This window comes from Phascolarctos cinereus, unplaced genomic scaffold (genome assembly GCF_003287225.1).
Source record: "Phascolarctos cinereus isolate Bilbo 61053 unplaced genomic scaffold, phaCin_HiC Scaffold_726;HRSCAF=1367, whole genome shotgun sequence".
NCBI lineage: Eukaryota > Metazoa > Chordata > Mammalia > Diprotodontia > Phascolarctidae > Phascolarctos > Phascolarctos cinereus.
Genome location: NW_027556098.1, coordinates 220325821 through 220344858, shown reverse-complemented (window position 1 = coordinate 220344858; position 19038 = coordinate 220325821). Strand labels below are relative to the sequence as shown.

The window sequence follows — 19038 nt, the reverse complement described above, 5'->3', positions numbered from 1 at the left end:
ACCTTCAGATATGACTTTTACAAATGTAAAACTTCCTTAAAGACCTTAGTCAGTCCAATTACGCAATCAGTGCTGTAAATCTGCCACTGCGCTGCACGGCCCCACCCAGTCACTGACTGCATGCTAAAAACGTTTATTACCAATTGAAAGAAGCTGACTTGAATGCGTTCATCTTTCTTCCCATCTTGTGACCTGAAGAAAATGAAATGTGCAATTATAGACCATCCTTTCCAAGACAAGGAAAAATTCCCATGAAGGCACAATTGTATGTGTCTCAGGCCCCCTTGCAGAAGGAACAGGAGCCTCAGGAACCTACCACACCAGGCATCCCAAACACAAACTTGGAATATCTTTTTACGTGAGTGACCTTTCTCCTGCCAATCCTTGTTCTTCTCAGGTTATCTCCTGCTGACAGTAAAGCATACCTACCTATCTCTGGTGTTCAAAAAATGTTAAATACTACTGATATGAAAGAAATGCTGATGCTCCCTTGCTACCTACTGATAGGATTCCTACTCCTCATCTTTCTTGGAAGGTCATGCTTAGGCATCTACAATATGTCACTTGAAGTACAACTTGAGTTTACTTTAGTTTTCTCTAAGATCCTAAGCACCATATATAGAATTACTCTCATGCCACACAATTAGGGTCAGTTATATAAATAAGACCAGATGTAGGAAGAATTTGTGTTTAGTGTTAGGGAAAGAAGCACAGAGGGCATTATAGGGGCTGGGAGGAGATGAGGACTATGGATTGTAGACTGTGAAAGAATTTCAAAGCCAAGTAAAGTAAGTTTTCATAATGATGCTCAGACCTTCTGATGAAAGTTTTAAGCATTCAGAATACTGTTTGGTTGGTTGGGGAGAAGATAGGGAAAGCATCGGGAAAGTATATTCCTAGCACTATTCCAGAATAGGAATGGGTAAGAATTTCTATTTTGTTCAGTGTTTTTCAGTTGTGTTTGATTCTTTGTGACCCCATTTGGGGTTTTCTTGGCAAAGATACTGGAGTAAGCATCTGAAGCCAGATTTGAACTTAGGAAAATGATTATTCCTGACTCCAGGTCCAGCACTTTGTCTGTTGTGCCATCAACCTGCCAAGAACTTGAAAGTCTCCCCAAGCCTTCCATGAAAAGTATTTTAAGTTTCATGCTGTTTCATTAACATAGTAGTTGTTTAAACAAAAAATATAATGAAATATCACATATGCAGACTGTCAATATTCTAATTTGGAATTACAAATTTGGGGGAGGTTTTATCTTTTGAAGAAATCTTGACTGTTATAGGTTTAGAGCTAACAGAGATCACCTTGTCCAACATTTGCATTTTATATGTAACTTGCCTTAGGGGGATGAAGATTTTAGGGAAGGGTATGACTATTGGATGGAAAGTAGACTTGACTCCCCCAAATATTCTCCCCCTGCCTTGGGAGAAAGGAATTGTGGGTAAAAATTGTGGGTAAATTGTAGAATTGAGCAAACAGGTACATGAGATTACAGCACAAAAGCATGGATGAAGCAGCTGTTGAGAAGTAAGTCAGTACAAAGAGAGCAGCAGTGTAGGGATCTGGAGACTGGAGTTAGGAGAACCAGCTAAGGGGGAGGAGTGACTCTGTGACCTCCTCCCAAAGTACTTGTCTCTCTTCAATCTTCTATGACAGCTATTATTCCATCAGGTGCAACAGTTGAGTGTACAGCTGTCATGTTGGCCAATAGTTTTTTATAGTAGGCAAATGGAATCTAAATGGAAAGTAACAGATAAAAAATAAACAGATTTGCACACATAGCTAACTGGGAGAGGGACATTCAGGTTTGCCAAGAGTTGGAAAGGGTCATCAGATCAATCAGGATCATTCCAGACCCGCTGGCAGCCTCTCATGGCTTATCTCTCAGCAGTTGTCCACTGCAGGGTGTGTGCAGATGAAGAGAGGTAAGAAAAGAGCCAAAGACTAAAATCGCTCCTTTTATAGACTATTGGGAGTGGCTGGCACATTCTCTTTCAATGGCCAATCCTCTTTGTTACAGCTTTAGTACAATTCCCTTGCTTCACTTGGCTGGAGGTGGGAAGGAAAAGGGAGACCAAAGGACACCCCAAAGTTTCCTGCTTTTCATCCCAAAGCACCAAGTCCTTCAGAGCTGAGCACAGGCTTGGCACTCCATGATCTATCCAGGGCAGACCAGGGAGGGCCTGCTATCTGTCCCCATTACAGGTGTCTCCACATTTGTGTCTCTTCTTCCCACTTACTCAACTCTGTCTTCAGTTTCCTTTGTCTTCTACCCATAGGTCCTTGGAGGAAGCCTAACTTGGGGGTCAAGGCTACTATCAGGAAGGGGCGGGGGTGACAAGCCCTTCCTCAGATGTCTCTACCCCAAAGGAAAACATATAGTTGAGGAAACTCAAAGGAAAACCAAAGCTTAGAAAGGATCAGTAAGTTGCTCAAGCTAATAACTAGCAGAGTCAAGTTTCAAACCCAAGTCCTTGGGCTCCAAGTCCATCATTCTTTTCATTGTTCCAGGATGTCACACACATATCCATCTGGAACCACATTTAGGAGAGTGTGGCTATGTAACCACAGATTCAGCCAAATTTACAATTATGGAGAGTGGAAAGAGTTGAGCAAAGATCATTTCTCTATTTAGCCACAATACTTCAGTCCTGGGGGCAGGTAGGTAGCATCATAGATAAAGTACCCAGCCTAGAGTCAAGAAGACTCATCTTCCTGGTTCAATTGTGGTCTCAGACTTGTGGTTTTTGTCCTTCATTCTCAAAGAGGACCATGACATCAGGAAGATGATGCCATGACTTGCAAGTGAATTGGATTTGAGTGAGTGAGGGCTGTGCAAAGTCAACAGCCTCACTTTCTCCTCCAGAGCCATCTGGGTCCAGTGGCCAGATATAGGTCAGAACTGAAGCTGGGTCTTACAGCCACCACCTTAGCTCGGGCCCTCATCACCCAGATTCCTAATTGATCACACCTTCAAATCTTTCGCATCTCCCATCCTTCATCCACATGGTTGTCAAAGTGGCATTCTAAAAGCACAGACCTTACTGTGTCACTCCCCTGCTCAAGAAACTCCTGATTCTGCTCACTTCACTTTGCATCAGTTCATGTAAGTCTTTCCAAGTTTTTCCAAAAATCATCCTGCTTGTCGTTTCTTATAACATGCTAGTATTCCATCACAATCATATACCACAACTTGTTCAGCCATTCCCAAATTGTTGGGCACCATTTCCAATTCTCACTTTCCAATTCCTTGCCACCATGAAAACAGCCACTATAAATATAGTAGGCACTTAATAAATGGTTATTGACTAATTAACTCTAATGCCATATCCAGCACTCATTCCATCAAACACATTGTCTCCCATTTCATACCTCAAAAGCCTCAACCTCTCCTTTTTTTTAAACTCTTTGATAAAGAGGCAGTCCTTGATCTTGTGAGGACAAGCCACCCATCCTTTATCCTATATCGATCTCCTCCCATCCTTTTCAGGAGTTTTTTCTCTCAGTCATCCCCTCTCTTTCATCTCTTTATCATCATCAGTCTCTCCTCTTCATGCTCTCCACCACCATCCACGTACATACCTAGGTCTCCTCCTCTTAAAAAACTTCCACTAGATCTCATCATTCCCTAAGGCTACTAACTCTAAAAGCTATTGCCTTTAAAAGCTATTATCTCTCCTCCTTTTCATAGCCAGACTTCTAGAAAGAGATGTGGACACTTGTTGATTCTGCTTCCTCGTTTTTCAATCCCTTGCAACCTCACTTCCAGAACCATTTGAGCTTTGATATTACTGATTATCATTTACCTAATAGATCTAATGAACTTTTTTAGTTCTCATCCTTGTTTACCTCTGCAGCTTTTGATGTAGTTGACTATGCCATTTTCTTAGATGATCTCTCCCCCCTTGCTTTGTGTGGCACTTTCCCTAGTCTAATCATTCCTTTTTAGTTTCCTTTGCTGCATCTTTATCCTCTTTCTACCCATTAAATACGGACAGTCCCCTAAGTTCTGTCCTAGTCCCCTTCCTTCTATACGTACTGTCACTTGATGACCTCCTTAGCTTCTGTAGATTCAATGATCCTCTCTATACAAATGATTCTCAAATCTATTTTCCACCCTGAATTCATATTTCTAACTGTCTACTGTATTTCTCTATCTGGATATCCTTTTAGGAAACTCAAACTCAACATAGCCAAAACAAGAATTGTTCTATGTTTTGCCAAAACCTTCCCTCCTTGAAACTTCCCCATTCCTGTCAAGGACGTCACCATCTTTTCTTGGAGTTATGTTTGGTTCTTCTTTCTCTTCCCCTGCATCTGTTCAGTTGCAAAGCCTTGTTGATGCTACCTCCACAACACCTCATCTCCATTCACATAGTTTCCATACTAGTTCAGACCTTCGAAAACCAACTGGGTTCCCTGCTTCAGGTCTCTCCCATGCCTCAGTCTATCCACCACACAGCTGCCAAGTTGATATTCCTAAAACACAGATCTGGCATGACAGCCCTCTACTCAAAAATCTTCAGTGGCTCCGTATTGCCTTTCAGACAAAATATAACTACTCATCTTAGTACCTAAAAGCTATCACAATCCAATGTCAAGCATTTTCAGCTCTAGTCAAACTATCCTATTAACTCTTCACTCTACATAACATCTCACCTCCCACCTCCTTGACTTTTTATTCTATGTGTATAATGCTCTCCTGCCTCAGCTCTACCTCTGTATTCTCTGATTTCCTTCAAAGAACAGCTCAGGTGTAACCCCTTATGTGAGATTTTTCCCCTGTTATTAGCATTCTCTCCCTCATGACGTGATTTTCTATATATGTTTTATTTATATCATTATACGTGCTATATATCATTGCCATCACCATCATCACTCCCCAAACAAATGATTTTTGCCTTTGTATCTCTAACACCTGACATGGTATCTTACATACAGTAGGTGTTTAATACAGGCTTGCTGAAATAAATTACATGTAAAAATAACAACATCTGAGTGGACTCTGGAAGCAAATATAAATGCCTGGCTTAAACTAGGTAGAGATAGAGGTAGGGAACAAAGAATGTAGCTTAAGGACACCATAATGTAGAATCTCTTCTACAAATGGTGCTATTTTTTAGGTTATATTCCTTTTGTAAAAATGTCATGAAACAAAAAAAAAAGAGAAAAAAAACCCCAATTTATATTAGAAATGCAGCATTATTATTGACAATATTAACTTACCTTGCTTTCTTAATATTGTTATCTGTCAGGACAAAAATCAAACAAAAATTGTTAATACTTGGTGGTAAATTACATGCAAAATCACCAACAGTTTTATTTCCCAATGCCATAAAATAATGTTTTAAGGGGTATGGTCATACTGAGTAGGGTTCTGTGTCTGGTGTGTGTATGTATGTGTGTGTGTTGTGTGTGTTGTATAAATGTTGTGTGCATGTTGTTGTTTAGCTTATCCTCAGAAGAAATCCTTCTGAAAGATTTGACTTTTAAATAAAAACAAGCTAATTTCTATAAAAGAATGAAACTGTCATCCTGTCACAAAGACCCTGGTAGGTTTGGCAGTTAACCAGTAAGAAAGAAGGGTGTTATTGAGATGGATGCTACTAAAAACACAGTATGCAAGCTTGGTTATGCCTGAAAAAAAAAAAGTTTAGTTAATTAAAATTAGTATTTGTTAATTATATATATTCTTGCTTGTAGTTTTCCTTCAGAAATGTTTGTGTATACGTTTGAGGGTCTAGTCATTATTTGAACTTACATCCATATTTGCCACTGAATGAGAATAGAAGTCTAGAACTGCCTTATACTCAAAGGAAAAGAGATGGGGATGGGGTGGTCTTCCAGGTTGTCTGCTAGATTATGGTGCAGGGTAAGTAGGTAGCGAAATACCCAAGATTAATGGTTTCATGTTACCTTCCTCTTCTGGCCCAAGCTTTAACATAGTTATAGTCAAAAAACATTTATTAAGTCCTTATATGGGCCAGGCACTGTGCTAAGTTCTGGGGATACAAATATAAAAAAAGACAACTCCTGCCTTCATGGAACTTAGAGTCTAATGGGGGAAGACAAAACAGAAAAGGAAGCTGGAAATGGTGAGTGGGATTGGGGTGAGGAGTGGTGGTGGAAGAAAGCTGGGGAAGGTATCCAGCTCAGGGGCATAATGGAGAGGTCAGTCAGAGGAGTCTCAAGATAGTGCAGCCAGGTGGGAGATGAGAAGGTAACAAAGTTGGGCTCTCTCCTTAAATGAAAGTTTGGAATCCATGGTCCCACTCTCAGTCATTCCAGCACCAACTTCCACTGATGTTTCTCTCCAATCTGTTCTTATATGATTCTGAGCTCCTGCCCTCTGAATCAACCTCAACACTTCGTTTCCCAATCCCTGGAACTTATTTTCCTCGGTATTGCCTTTTTGTTATAGGGTTTAAAGTTTCAGCTTTTTTTTTTCTCTTTCATTCTTCACAAGTGGTCAGTTCAGAGTTACTAGGTGATACATCTTAATTTATTTCAAGCCCCATCCATTTATTCAACTCTTAGGAATACGATTAAAAAATTGTTTCAGATCACATAGAGGGCCAGCCTTGGAGTCAGCAAAACCTAGATTCAAGCCCTGTCTCTGACTTAATACTGTCTAATCACGGACAAACCATTCAACATTTCAGTATTTCAGGCTGCTCTCTCGGGCTCAACCCTAGACAAGTTCCTGACATTCATTAGCTGGAGGAGTTTCCACAGCGAGAATTACCTGCCTTGATAAAATCACTGGTCTGGGACCTCAAACCTGCCCCATCCACCCCCTCCATCCCCCCCAACCCCCACATTAAATCATCACATTTAGATTTTTTTATAAAAGTTCATTTTTTTAACAATTGCAGACATTTATAAAAGGTTTTTAGGTTTGCAAAATATGTTAACATGCATTATATCATTTGATCTTTATTATAAGCTTTGTAAACTAGGCTATACAAGTATGATTATCCCAGTTTTACAAATAAGGAAACCAAGTTTTGGAGAGGTTAAATGACATGACCTTGGTCACACAGCTAATCTGTGTGAGAGGCAGCAGTTGGGCTTTCTGACAAGTTCCAGTGTTCTTTCAACTACACCGTGCTGCCTACAGATATTAACAGAACAGTGATTAACTGAAATCTTCCTGCATAGTTATGATGATTTAAAAGGAGTCCTCTGCCTTCATCACCATCTAATTCTTGGACTTTTATATGTCATTGCTCAGTCGTTTCAGTAGTTTTTGACTCTTTGTGACTCCATTTGGGGTTTTCTTGACAAAGATACTGGAGTAGCTTGCCATTTCCTTCTCCAGCTCATTTTTCTGATGAAAAAACTGAGGCAAACAGGGTTAAGTGACTTGTCCAGGGTCACACAACTCATGTGCATCTGAGGCTGGATTTGAATTCAGGTCTTCTTGACTCCAGGCCAGGAGTCTATCTACTGTGCCACCTAGCTGCCTTACTTTTACATGTATAGTATACTATTTAAATATATAAAGACACAATGCCAGACATGGTAACTAACATTGTATAGGGTACCCCAAATGCAGTCCTTCACAAGTTGTATTTTTTTCCTGAATTCATTATTAAAAGAACTTACAAATTACATCAGTGTTACATGCTATTCAAGCATTTCTTATAATTAATTTGTACTATTACTTCCATCAAGCTCCATAGAACTAATCTATAGCTAGAAAGTACTTCAACCTTTCCTTCAAGAGAAGGAAAACTCAGGCCCAGAAAGATTCAGTAAATTTTCTAAGATCACACAGGTAATAAGTGGCAAAGTTGGGATTTTTGAACCCAGACCCCCCGACTCCAAATGTAGCTCCTTTTCTACTTCATCACAATACCAGATTAATCTCTAAACATCATGGCATTTTAATGGTAGGTACTAGCTTGTGTTCGGTGAGTCTGGTGGGGTCATTGAATATATTGTTGCTCTTGTTTTCATAGACTAGGTCTGGTTTCTGCAGGGCCTATGTTTCTTCTGATTAAATTCTTCCAAGCATCTCCCCATTTAGCTAGCTCCATTCTCATCCTAGCCCGTTCCTATTTCAACTGCAAATTCAACATGGCAGAAGGAGAAACAAGAAAAGGAAGCTCTACCTCTCTGTTAATGTCCCAAACACCTCTAGAGGTGCTGATATCACCCCATCACCATGTGATGCTTGGATCAAGGACTGATTCCAAGCAGGTCACTTCCTTGACAGCTAGGTAACATAAGAGAGAGGATGCTGGAGTTGTAGTTAGGAAAACCTGAATTCAGGTCCTACCTCATAAGCCTATTAGCTCTATAACTATGGGTAAGTCATTTGCCCTCTCTCAGACTCAGTATTCTCCTCTGGAAAATGGAGATAATAATAATAGCACCTACCTCACAGGGATGTTGAAAGGACTAGTGAAATAATAATAATGACAATGTTACTATTTATACAGCACTTTGAGGTTGGCAAAACACTTTACAAATACAATCTCATTTTATCCTTCCAATAGCTCTGTGAGGTAGGTGCTACTCTTATCCTCATTTTATATATGAGGAAACTGAGACTGAAGGAGATTAAGCGACTTGCTCAGGGTCATACAACTAGAAAGTGTCTGAAGCTGGATTTGAATTCAAATCTTTCTAATGCTTTACACATGTAAACTGCTTTGTAAAGCTTAAAGTGTTATATAAACTCCAATTATTATTATTATTTATCACAAGGAAAACTGTGTCAAATAACCCTATTCTAGATAGAAAAGGATTCCTTACATATAAACTGATGGAAGATTAAGATTCAGTTACTTAATCAGATTTATTGAGCATTTGCTATATCCAATGCATCATACTTTATGAAAAGGAAATTAGATTCTTAATGGCAATCACTCTGTAAAGATGTGGTTCTTTAAAACTTAGTAACTTATTACCCATTTGTGTTTTGGCCTCCTTTTATACAACAGAGTGAGGACAAAGTTCTTGCTTCCTTCAACTGTTGGAAAAGCATGCCTCCCTCCCTTTGGCCAAAAAAACGTGGAGTATAGGTACAAAATTGATCATATGTTTTCAGACATGGCCACAGTGTTGATTTATTTTTTAGTTGTATTCCTTTGTTTTGCTTGTTTTCTATTGGTGGTAAGGGAAAGTCATGAGAAAATAACAGCATTGTTAATCTTAATGTTAAATCATCAAAAAAAACATTGATTTAGCAGGGTTGGGGGGGGGTTTCTTTGTTTTTCTTTTAGGAAAAGAGTTCGTACCTGATTCATTTGATTCAAAGGCATGATTCTCCTCTCCAAATTTTCTAACACGACGTAGAATGACTGGATCAGACATGATAATTTCTACTTTCAGTCAATGACCCTGTAAAATAGAAAAGAATCACTGCAACTCTTACTTCTTCTAGAAAAAAAAACAAATCAGATTAGCTGAAGTGAAAGAAAAATTCACCCCCACAATCAACCTTTAATAATCAATCACTCTGAGTCGAAACGGGGTCACTGACCTTGGAGGGCTCTTCCAACTATAAATTTTTATGATTAACTATTTATGAAGTTATGTAAAGGAATCTTGAAATCATTTAAAAATATTTTCTACTTTATTTTAAAGGGGTGCTGGTGAGTATCAAAATGTTGTAAGAAGAAATAATTTACTAGTTTTTTAAGTCAATTTAATTTTTCAAATTTTTTTTAATTTAAAGAAGCTAGATTAGCAATTTCAGATAATTAATTTAAATAATAAATAAATTTATTTAATTAATTAAATAATAATTAATTTTAGGAAAAACAGAAACAATCCCATATGAACATACCGAGATCCCCAAGATTCTAAATTCTGAAAAGAAGGAGTCAGAGGGCATTTTCATATTCTGGAGGCTTCTTAACAAAGTATGGTAGTAAAGATTCAACTTTAACGTAAGGGGATATGAAATATTAACTTAGGAAAACACAAGTCAACATTTTCTAGATCATGTTGAATTTTCATTTATTATGTTAAACATTTGCCAATTACATTTTAATCTAGTTCAGGCCTCACTCTCAACCCTCTATTTTGTAGACGAGGAAAGTAAGGCTCAGACAGTTGAGTAGTTCACCACAAGTTGTGGCATGTTGTATAGAAAAATTAAATTATGATTGTGAGACAGCGTGCCCCCTTTCCTACTTAGTGAATTGAAAGGTCTTAGGGGGAAAAAAGAGAGTCCAAGAAATGTAAGGGTGAGGCTCTTTCAGGTAAAATGAAGCACTTGCCCCTCTTTGGAAACTGAGCCTTTGAACAGATAAATTGCATATGAAAAGAGAGACAGTGAACTTGCCCTCAAAGCATAGAAAGCCCTAGTACCTTTTGCTCCATCTACTCACTTAAAAGACTCACAGGATCTGGGGAAATTTGTGAGGTGGTCACCATAGGCTTGGGAGAGGTCCTTCACCAGTGGACTCTGAACTAAAAAAGAATTGCCTGAGAGGTGAAACTACACCTCTGCTATATCCAGCCAATGAGATGACAGACTGATCGTGTGGCACAGTTCCTGAGAGTACCCTTTAATAAACTTCTTCTTCCTAATTCCTTGTTTATAATGCTCACTACCATAATGAGCTGCTCCAATGCCCTTTGCTTGTTCGTTTGCTGTGGTTATCCTCGTTTGTTTGTTTTGCTAGGCAATGGGGTTAAGTGACTTGCCCAGGGTCACACAGCTAGTAAGTGTTATGTGTCTGAGGCTGGATTTGAACTCAGGTCCTCCTGACTCCAGGGCCAGTGCTCTATCCACTAAGCTACCTAGCTGCCCCCTCTTTGGATGATACTCAACCTCAACTTTTCAGAGATTTGCAGCCCCACAGTATTATTTTTTATTAAATTAAATCATTAAATGTTAAATATTTTATTGTTGGATTAAATTACTTAATTATTGATTAAACTATTTTATTTGAATAATTAAAATTATGCTATTAAAAATAGCATAAGCATAATAGCATAAATACGAGGTCATTAAAAGAAATGCACATTCCCCAAAGGCAATCCAGCACTCTTGCTTGCCTTCTGTTCAGTTCTGGGTCTAACTCATTGTCTGTTGGCAGAATATGTAACCGTTCTACAGGATGTCCATCCAACTGTATATGAACCAACATGACAATAACAGTATTTTAAGCATCCATAGCACTTTGTATCATAAGTTTACATTTTATGTAAATTTTATTCCTTGCAACATTGTATCTAGGTAAGATGAATAATTTGCAAAGTAATTTGTACTGAAGGGCTGAGGAGATGAGGAAACTTTTTTAAGAAGTCAGAAATTGCTCCAAGAAGTCTCTCCCTTTCCAGGGGTGGTGAACTTGTGGCTTCAAGGTCACCTGTGGCCTTCAGGTCTTTGGGTGCAGCCTTTTGACCGAGTTCAAGTTTTGAAATCCTTTTATTAGAGGGATTTGTTCTGTGAAGTTTGGATTCAGTCAAAGGAGCCCACTTGAGGCCTAAAGGGCCACGTGCAGATTCCCCAATCCTGCTTTAGGCTATACAACTGCTTCTAAAATCTTATCCAGAGTGAATGTGGGAGATTCTGGGAAATTGGTGGAGTAGGGCAGAAGACTTCCAGCTGTCTGAGGAGGGAGCCTTGCCTCAAAGTGATTGTAGAGCATCAGAAATAAACAAAAAGGGGTAAAGCAGTTGCCTTCCCAAGATGTCCTGAGAGGACCGCAGTAAAGACTCAACCTCCCAAGGTGGAGGTTTAGCCTGAGTGAAGGGCAAACACCTCCAGGCATACTCTGCAGAATCAATAAACAACAAGCCCTGGGGTCAGCTGGGTTTAAAGGCAACTTTAGCTTCAAGAACTTTCACCTCATAGACCGTGTAGGGGTTGGAAGGCTGAGTAGAAGTTTAAAGAACCTTCCACAGCTGATTCTGCCGAACTGACCGGGTCCTAGCCTATGGCTTAGTACATGCTTGGTGAATGTGATAGCAGAGGAGTAGGGACCTTGCTGCCTGTGGGCACTTGCAGGAGAGCAGAGTTCCCCATTTTGGTTCCAGGTAGGAAAGGACAGTTGAAGTTTGCAGCCACTGGAGGGAGTGCGGGGAGCAAGAACCTTTGTGTGACAGCATGGCGAGGCGGCCTGACCTTGGCTTAGGAGGAGAAAGGAGTGCCCAAAGTTGGGCCCAGGACAGAGCTTAGAAAATAACAGTGAGAAGAACCTGAGAGGCCTGGGGCATCATTGCCGACATCTGAGGACTAGAATTTGATTGTCTAAAACAAAAAAAAAAACTGTTAAAAATAAAAGAAAACAAAATAAAAATAAAAATGAGTAAGCAAAGGAGAAAGAACCCAACCATAGACACCTACTATGGGAACAGAGGAGATCTAGATTCATATTCAGAGGAAGGTAGTGGAGCTTAAAAAGCCGCTCTTTTTTCAATGAGAAATGTCAAATGGTCACAAGCCCAAAAAGAGTTCTTGGAACTTAAAAAGGACTTAAAAATCAATTACCGAGAGATCAAGGAAAAATTAAGGGGAAAAAAAATAAGAACAATCCAAGAAAAAATCAAGAGAAATATGAAAAGAAAGTCAAACATCTAGAAAAAGAGAATTAAAAAGTCAAGGAAGAAAATAATTCCTTGAAAACTAGAATTGGGAAAGGGGAAACTAATGATGTTATAAGACATCAAGAAATAATAAAACAAAAGCAATAGAATGAAAAAATGGAAGAGAATGTGAAATACCTCATCAGAAAAACAACTGATATGGAGAACAGATTGAGGAGAGACAACTTAAGAATAGTTGGACTACTTGAAAGTCACAATCAAAAAAGGAATCTTGATATAATATCACAAGAAATTATTAAGGAAAATTACTCTGAGATTCCAGAACAAGAAGGGAAAGCAGAAATAGAAAAAATCCACCAACCACTACCTGAAAGAGATCCCAGGAAGAAAACTTACAGGATTATCATAACCAAGCTCCGAAGCTCCCAGGTTAAGGAGAAAATGTTGTAAGCAACAAGGAAAAAATGCAATTTAAATATCACAGAGCTAATTTTAAAGAGTGAATCTGTGTTTCTCTGGAGAAGTCTTCAGTAAGTCCCTGAAGGTCACTAAAGGCCAGAGATCATATACAAGGGTCTATAAGATTCCTATCCATTCCAACTGAGATTACTTTATATTTCTTTTGTATATGATATATATAAATATATACAGATAAAGATAGACATAGATATATTTATACACAGGTTATATAGTTATAAATACGTCTATGCAGATTTACAAGTTATATCTACATAGATATATTTATATCTATATATAGGTTATATAGTTATAAATATATCTATATAGATATAAATATATCTGTATCTATAGCATACATAGATACATGTGAACATCTACCTATATAAATCTGTTATTTTCATGTTGTCTCATCCATCTATTAGAAAGTGAGTTCCTTAAGGGAAAGGACTGTTTTTGCCTTTCCATGTAATCTTAGAGCCTAGCACAATGCCTGGCAATTGAGTAAGCACTTATTAAATACTCACTAATTAACATAGCTCAGAGTTTCTAACTGGTTTTATAGGGAGCTTCCTTTGTCCCAGTGTTTTGTTTCATTGTGTTTTTTATTTGGTGCTATTTTAGGTTTCCAAGAAACTCTGTGGGAACAGAGCAGTATTATCAAGGTCCCTGTGGAAGAACAAGATTCAGATTGAATCAAACTAAAAACGTCATGGGAAAGAATGGTGATGAAAGAAATAAACACTTTTAAGTTCTGCTGTCTGGACCTCAGGCACCCCAGATAAAATTCCTAAGTTTTGTTATGGATAACATCATCCCATGCTGACCAAAAAATCATTATAGTAAAAATAAAATAAAAATAATTTTAAAAAATAATTAACACGATCTTACGTTTATGTGTCACTCTAGAGTTTATAAAGCACTTTCTTTACAATAATCCTACCTGGTTCAAGTTTTATCCTCCCCATTTCACAGATGACAAAACTGAATCAGAGAAGCAGACCAAAATCACACAATTAGAAAGCAGGTGATACGAGAATGAGGCACATGTCAATCTTCTGCCTCTGAGTCTCATGTTCTCTCCACTGCAACCTCTCATCTTAGAACAGGAGAGAGCTATAGTATGTAGTGATATTTCCCCCACCAGCACAGGTATTGCAAGAATGAATATATTAAGTGCATACCTCTCCATGTCTGTCTCTCTAAAGCATCTTTTTTCAAGAGAATGCAATTCAGCTTCCTAGCCCCATGAAGTGCTCAGAAAGAAGGAAAAGGAGCATTAATCCTGTCTCACTTGTGACCCTTCTCTAAATGGCAAATCTGAAGAATGAGTTCTGGTCACATTCCCAGCCCCTTCCAGTTTACTTCTGATTTAAGATACTATTGTTCATGTCAAACTTTGGAATGGTTTCTTTCTCCCAGGACCCACCACTGTCATAAGAATCAACGTGAGTAGTAGGAACATATAGGTTTAGAGCTGAAAGACCAAATGGTACATCCTCTACATTTTACAGATGAGGAAACTGAGGCCCAAAAATTTGCCCAAGGTCACAAAGGTAGTGACAGAGCCAGTGTTTGAAGCCAAGTTCACTGACTCCTTATCCAGAGGTTTTTTTTCCCTACTCTATAGTGAAAAGAAGTATTATCCTGTGTTAAAAAGCTCAAACTTTCCCTTAGAAAATATTAACCTGAGGCAGCTAGGTGGCATTTGGATAGAGAGTGGAGTCTGCAGTCTGGAAGATCTGAATTCAAGTCCAGTCTCAGTTGATAGCTGTGTGACCCTGGGCAAGTCACTTAACCTCTGTCTGTCTCAGTTTCCTCAACTATAAAATGGGGATAATAGCACCCATGTTACAGGGTTGCTGAGAATCAAATGAGAAAATATTAACCTGTACTGATACGAGTTTTAAACATTTTAAGTAGAAAAGAACAAAATTATAAGTTAGTATTGAGGGCCACTAATGTGATAAGCACCACATAGATGATAGAATTAGATGAAGTCCTGATGTTTATGACTGTAGCCACTAAGGTGGTGTTCCCGGCTGGGGGTGGGGGAGGCAGGAAAGAAAATTTTTCATCCTTGATTTAAAACACAATTACTGTCTATGGCTCAAATCACATCTTTAAATCATAGAAAGTGCCAATTAAGGTAGATAATTCAAAATTTGGACCCCAGGGAAAATACAAACACAATTCTTTGCTCTCCAAGGACACAGCTTTCCTTACAGTTTACACAGAACAAATCCTAACTCCAATAATCTGCTTCTTCTTTGGGCCCGTGGTATTTTCCAGAGATAGAGGCCTCCCCTGAGCAGCAAAGTAGGTGATAATTCTTCTTGTGTTCCCTGTCAGGATGTCTTTTACACAGTCCCTAAAACAGAACTTCTCATTTTCTCCCGAAAATCTTACACATCGTCCAACTAACTCACCTGTTCCCACTTGCCTCAATTTGGAAAAAAAAATTACCAGAATTCATCCGGTGGTATTGACATGACTTTAATTACACTCACCAGATTTGTTATATTTCCACAAATGTTTACAACATTATAATACTACCCCACTCTCAGAAGCAGAGACAAGATGAGTCTCACCTTCAAGACCCTTGAAAACTATAAGTGGTCCTTAGATTATTCGTTAAAAATTACTAGACCAGGGAGGAAAATTTAAAAAACGAAAACCTTACCAACCCACAAGTGCAAATACAACTTTAAAGGGAGAAGATTTGAATAGAGAGGTATCCAGACCTACAGAGAGGCACCACTTACCTGTGGGCATAGACCTGGATGAGCTGAAAGAAACTACTTCAGTGCAGGCAGTCAAGAGATACTACATCCTTTCCCAACCCTGGTTTTCATCACTTTAAAGGCCTGATCAGAATTCAGGTGTTTTAGTTAACATTATCTATTCGTTTGTGGGTCAATGGCCAGGAGGCTGTCCTAAAGCTCAGGTCGGTGACATAAGAGGTTGAACTTACTCAAAGCAATAACACCACATACACCACAGGGAAGCTCTTTAAAAGCTATCAGTACAGGCTTTTGAGATAGTTGAGATAGTTGATCTCTCTTCTAAAATCACAATCACATTCTAGCAGACAGATGCAGGAGCTATGCATGATGCCTTTCACCAGGAAAGGGTCTCTGTGCCCATGGTACAGGCTCTCATTTTAAAACTTGACTTGCTCCCCACAATGCTTTGAAAAAGTAAAAGATACATCCAGGAAAATATTGATTTGTAGGCCCGCCCCTGCATTCCTGACTCAGCTCAATTATTAATAATTGGTCAGATAACTTTAAGAACTCTTGGACCAGCCCTTAACTTAGATACCCCAAGTAACCTTTGCACCTGGGTCTAAGAGGTCAATCAACTCAGGCTCACCTATCCTGCAGTGCCTGTACTGTGTAAATTGGCATTAGTGATCTTTTTTTAAGTTTAAGCATTAAGAAATTCAAGCCAACTAAATGCCTCATTAATATATACAATTTTTTAATGGAAAAAGTTTATTCGTCTCACAAGTGTCACAAAATTCACTTATAAAGAGGCACCGGACAAAATCTTCAACTTGGGTAAGATGTTCCTCAATTGCACATTTTGTAACTTTTCCAGGCATCTCATTTTCCACCTTTATTGTCTTCCTCTCTGTTCCTTCTCAGGCCCGTAGACTGACGTTGGAAGGGATCAATTTTCCAGCTCATTGAGTCTAGCCTCTCACTTTATAGGTAAAGAAACTGAGGCCTCGAGAGGTTAAATGACTTGCTCAGGATCATCCAACTAAATAGATACCTTGGGCTGGATTTGAACTCAGGTCTTTCTGATTCCCATCCCTGATGCTCTTCCTCCTTCTGGCTCCAAAGCCATTAGCCTTCTCTCCTGTCCTCAGGCTTCTCCTTCAGGACAATGCTTAATTAGAGGTCCCTCATTAGGATGTTAATGACAAATCAAGTTCCCTGGCACAATTCCTTGTATCAACTGAGGATGCCCCTGCAGAGCTGCCACTGGGCACACAAGTGGCTCTGTTGCCTCTGGTTGCCAGCTGCCAGTTGTGACATGTAGAGAATGCAACTTCTTTAGTTCAGCCCAGAACTTAGAAACCAACCCAAAACGATGTAAGAGATGAAAGAAATGTTGTGATGGACTGACTGGAAGACCTATTTAATGAGTCATCATGGTGATAGAGCCCATCGTTCATCAGAAGGTTTCATTGGACAGTTGAGGTAGGGCTACATGGCTGACTTGGTTGACTCCCTATATATCCTTGTATTGCTACTTAAGGGTTATCCTTTCGTAACCAGGTTCCCAAAGAAGTGGGGCAAGAAGGAAACGCCAAGCTATGTGCCACATATGGTGAGAGACATGATCCTGACAGCAGAGAGGATGGTGAGGTCAACAAGGTGTCCCTGTGTCAGAGACTTAATGCGTTGGCTCCAGACTCTTAGGGAGAGACACATAGAGAGAAGATATTCCAGGGATGAGAGAAAGAATGACAAAATGCATGAAAGCCAGCCCCATCATGTCTCTGGACTTTCTTGAAATACTAGAGACTGCTAGACCCTGGACCCTGTCTGAGTGAGATTGTTCTTTCTCTCTTGATTTGCACTGAGATCCTACCTCCCGACAAGCTAAAGAGTTTATTAACTTTTGTATATTCTAATCTATATAACTTTTCCTATTTCTGCTTGCTGTTTGCTTAGATAAAAAAAAATATTCAGTATTTACCATGTATGATGGTCTTTTATGTAACCAGCATTTGGGGGAGAGGCGCTAAACTGGTGAGTAAGTTAAGGGCTGCTGTCTTGTTTAAGAATGACCAGAGAAGGGGGCAGCTAGGTGTATTGTGGATAGCATACGAGCCCTGGAGTCAGGAAGACCTAAGTTCAAATCTGACCTCAGACACATAACACTTACTATCTGTGTGACTCTGGGGCAAGTCACTTAACCTCAATTGCCTCACCAAAAAAAGAAAAAAAAATGACCAAGGAATCAGCTTTCCTTTTGAACATAAACATATGCCCCTAGCTAGACAGAGAGTTGAGGTGTGGCAGGTAGATATAATTATATTCTTTTTTTTTATGATTTTTTTTTAGGCTATTGGGGTTAAGTGACTTGCCCAGGGTCACACAGCTAGTACGTGTCAAATGTTTGAACTCAGGTACTCCTGACTTCAGGGCTAGTACTCTATCCACTGCACCACCTAGCTGCCCCGATATGATTATATTCTAATACCCCTCTTGGAGATTGGAGAAAAGAACCTCTAGCCTTCGAGGAGTTCCTGGTACCTGCCTGTCCCTCTTCCTTAGCTCTCCTCTCTGCAGACCCAGGCCAGGCCCAGATGCTATCTATCCATGCCACTCAATAGTCGCATCTATACATTTACACAGAGACAATACAGACAGATATATGTCTGTTGGATTTTGGCACATGCCCAGGCCACCTATGATGGAGGCACTCATGTTGGAGGTGCCAGGCACCTGCCTCTGGGAGAAGACATTTTCCAATGGCCTACCATGTGGGTAAAAGCAACCTTTTTCAATTTGCTTGGTAGCAGTCACTCTTTCTTTCAGGAGGCTTCCAGGAGCAAGGGTCTCATTTACCCACAGGATGGGCACTATGTGTTAAAGTGGATGGCAGAAGGACCACCATCCTCTTCCCCTCAGGTCCTGTGTATTATATTAAGCTTGTATTCAATTCTTTAAGCTTTTTTTTTTAAAGGGGGACACTTGAAATATAATTTGCTGCTGGAGAGCAACTACAGACAATGGGCATATGACCAATGGAAAATATTGAGATCTCCGAACATCATGACCTAGTGGCTAATCTTCCTGGTAGTTGTCTCCACCTTGTTGAGTCTGACCTTCACATAATTCCTACCAGATATATAAACTCCCTTTTTTCAGAAGCTAGGCCTCTCTTAATGAAGCCCAAGATCACCTTAGCTCTCCAACAGTCACATCACACTGCTGATGTATATTGAACTTGCAATTAGCTAAAGCCCTCAGACTGTTTTCAGGAAAAAAATCACAACTATGTCTAACCATGACTCTCCTATATTGTGCTTATCAAGTTAATATT

The 19038-nt window shown here is 39.4% G+C and overlaps 1 protein-coding gene across 1 annotated transcript in view; it reads right to left on the bottom strand.

The window, feature by feature from the left end:
• The window catches only part of ABCB11 (ATP binding cassette subfamily B member 11), a 113674-nt gene extending 97564 nt beyond the window's left edge, over positions 1 to 16110 (bottom strand). The window contains 4 exon segments of the mRNA XM_020990912.2: positions 141 to 192; positions 5230 to 5251; positions 9252 to 9354; positions 15738 to 16110. Of these exon segments, the coding sequence (XP_020846571.1) occupies positions 141 to 192; positions 5230 to 5251; positions 9252 to 9327 (150 nt within the window). The 5' untranslated portion in view covers positions 9328 to 9354; positions 15738 to 16110.
• Between the last annotated feature and the right edge of the window lie 2928 nt (positions 16111 to 19038).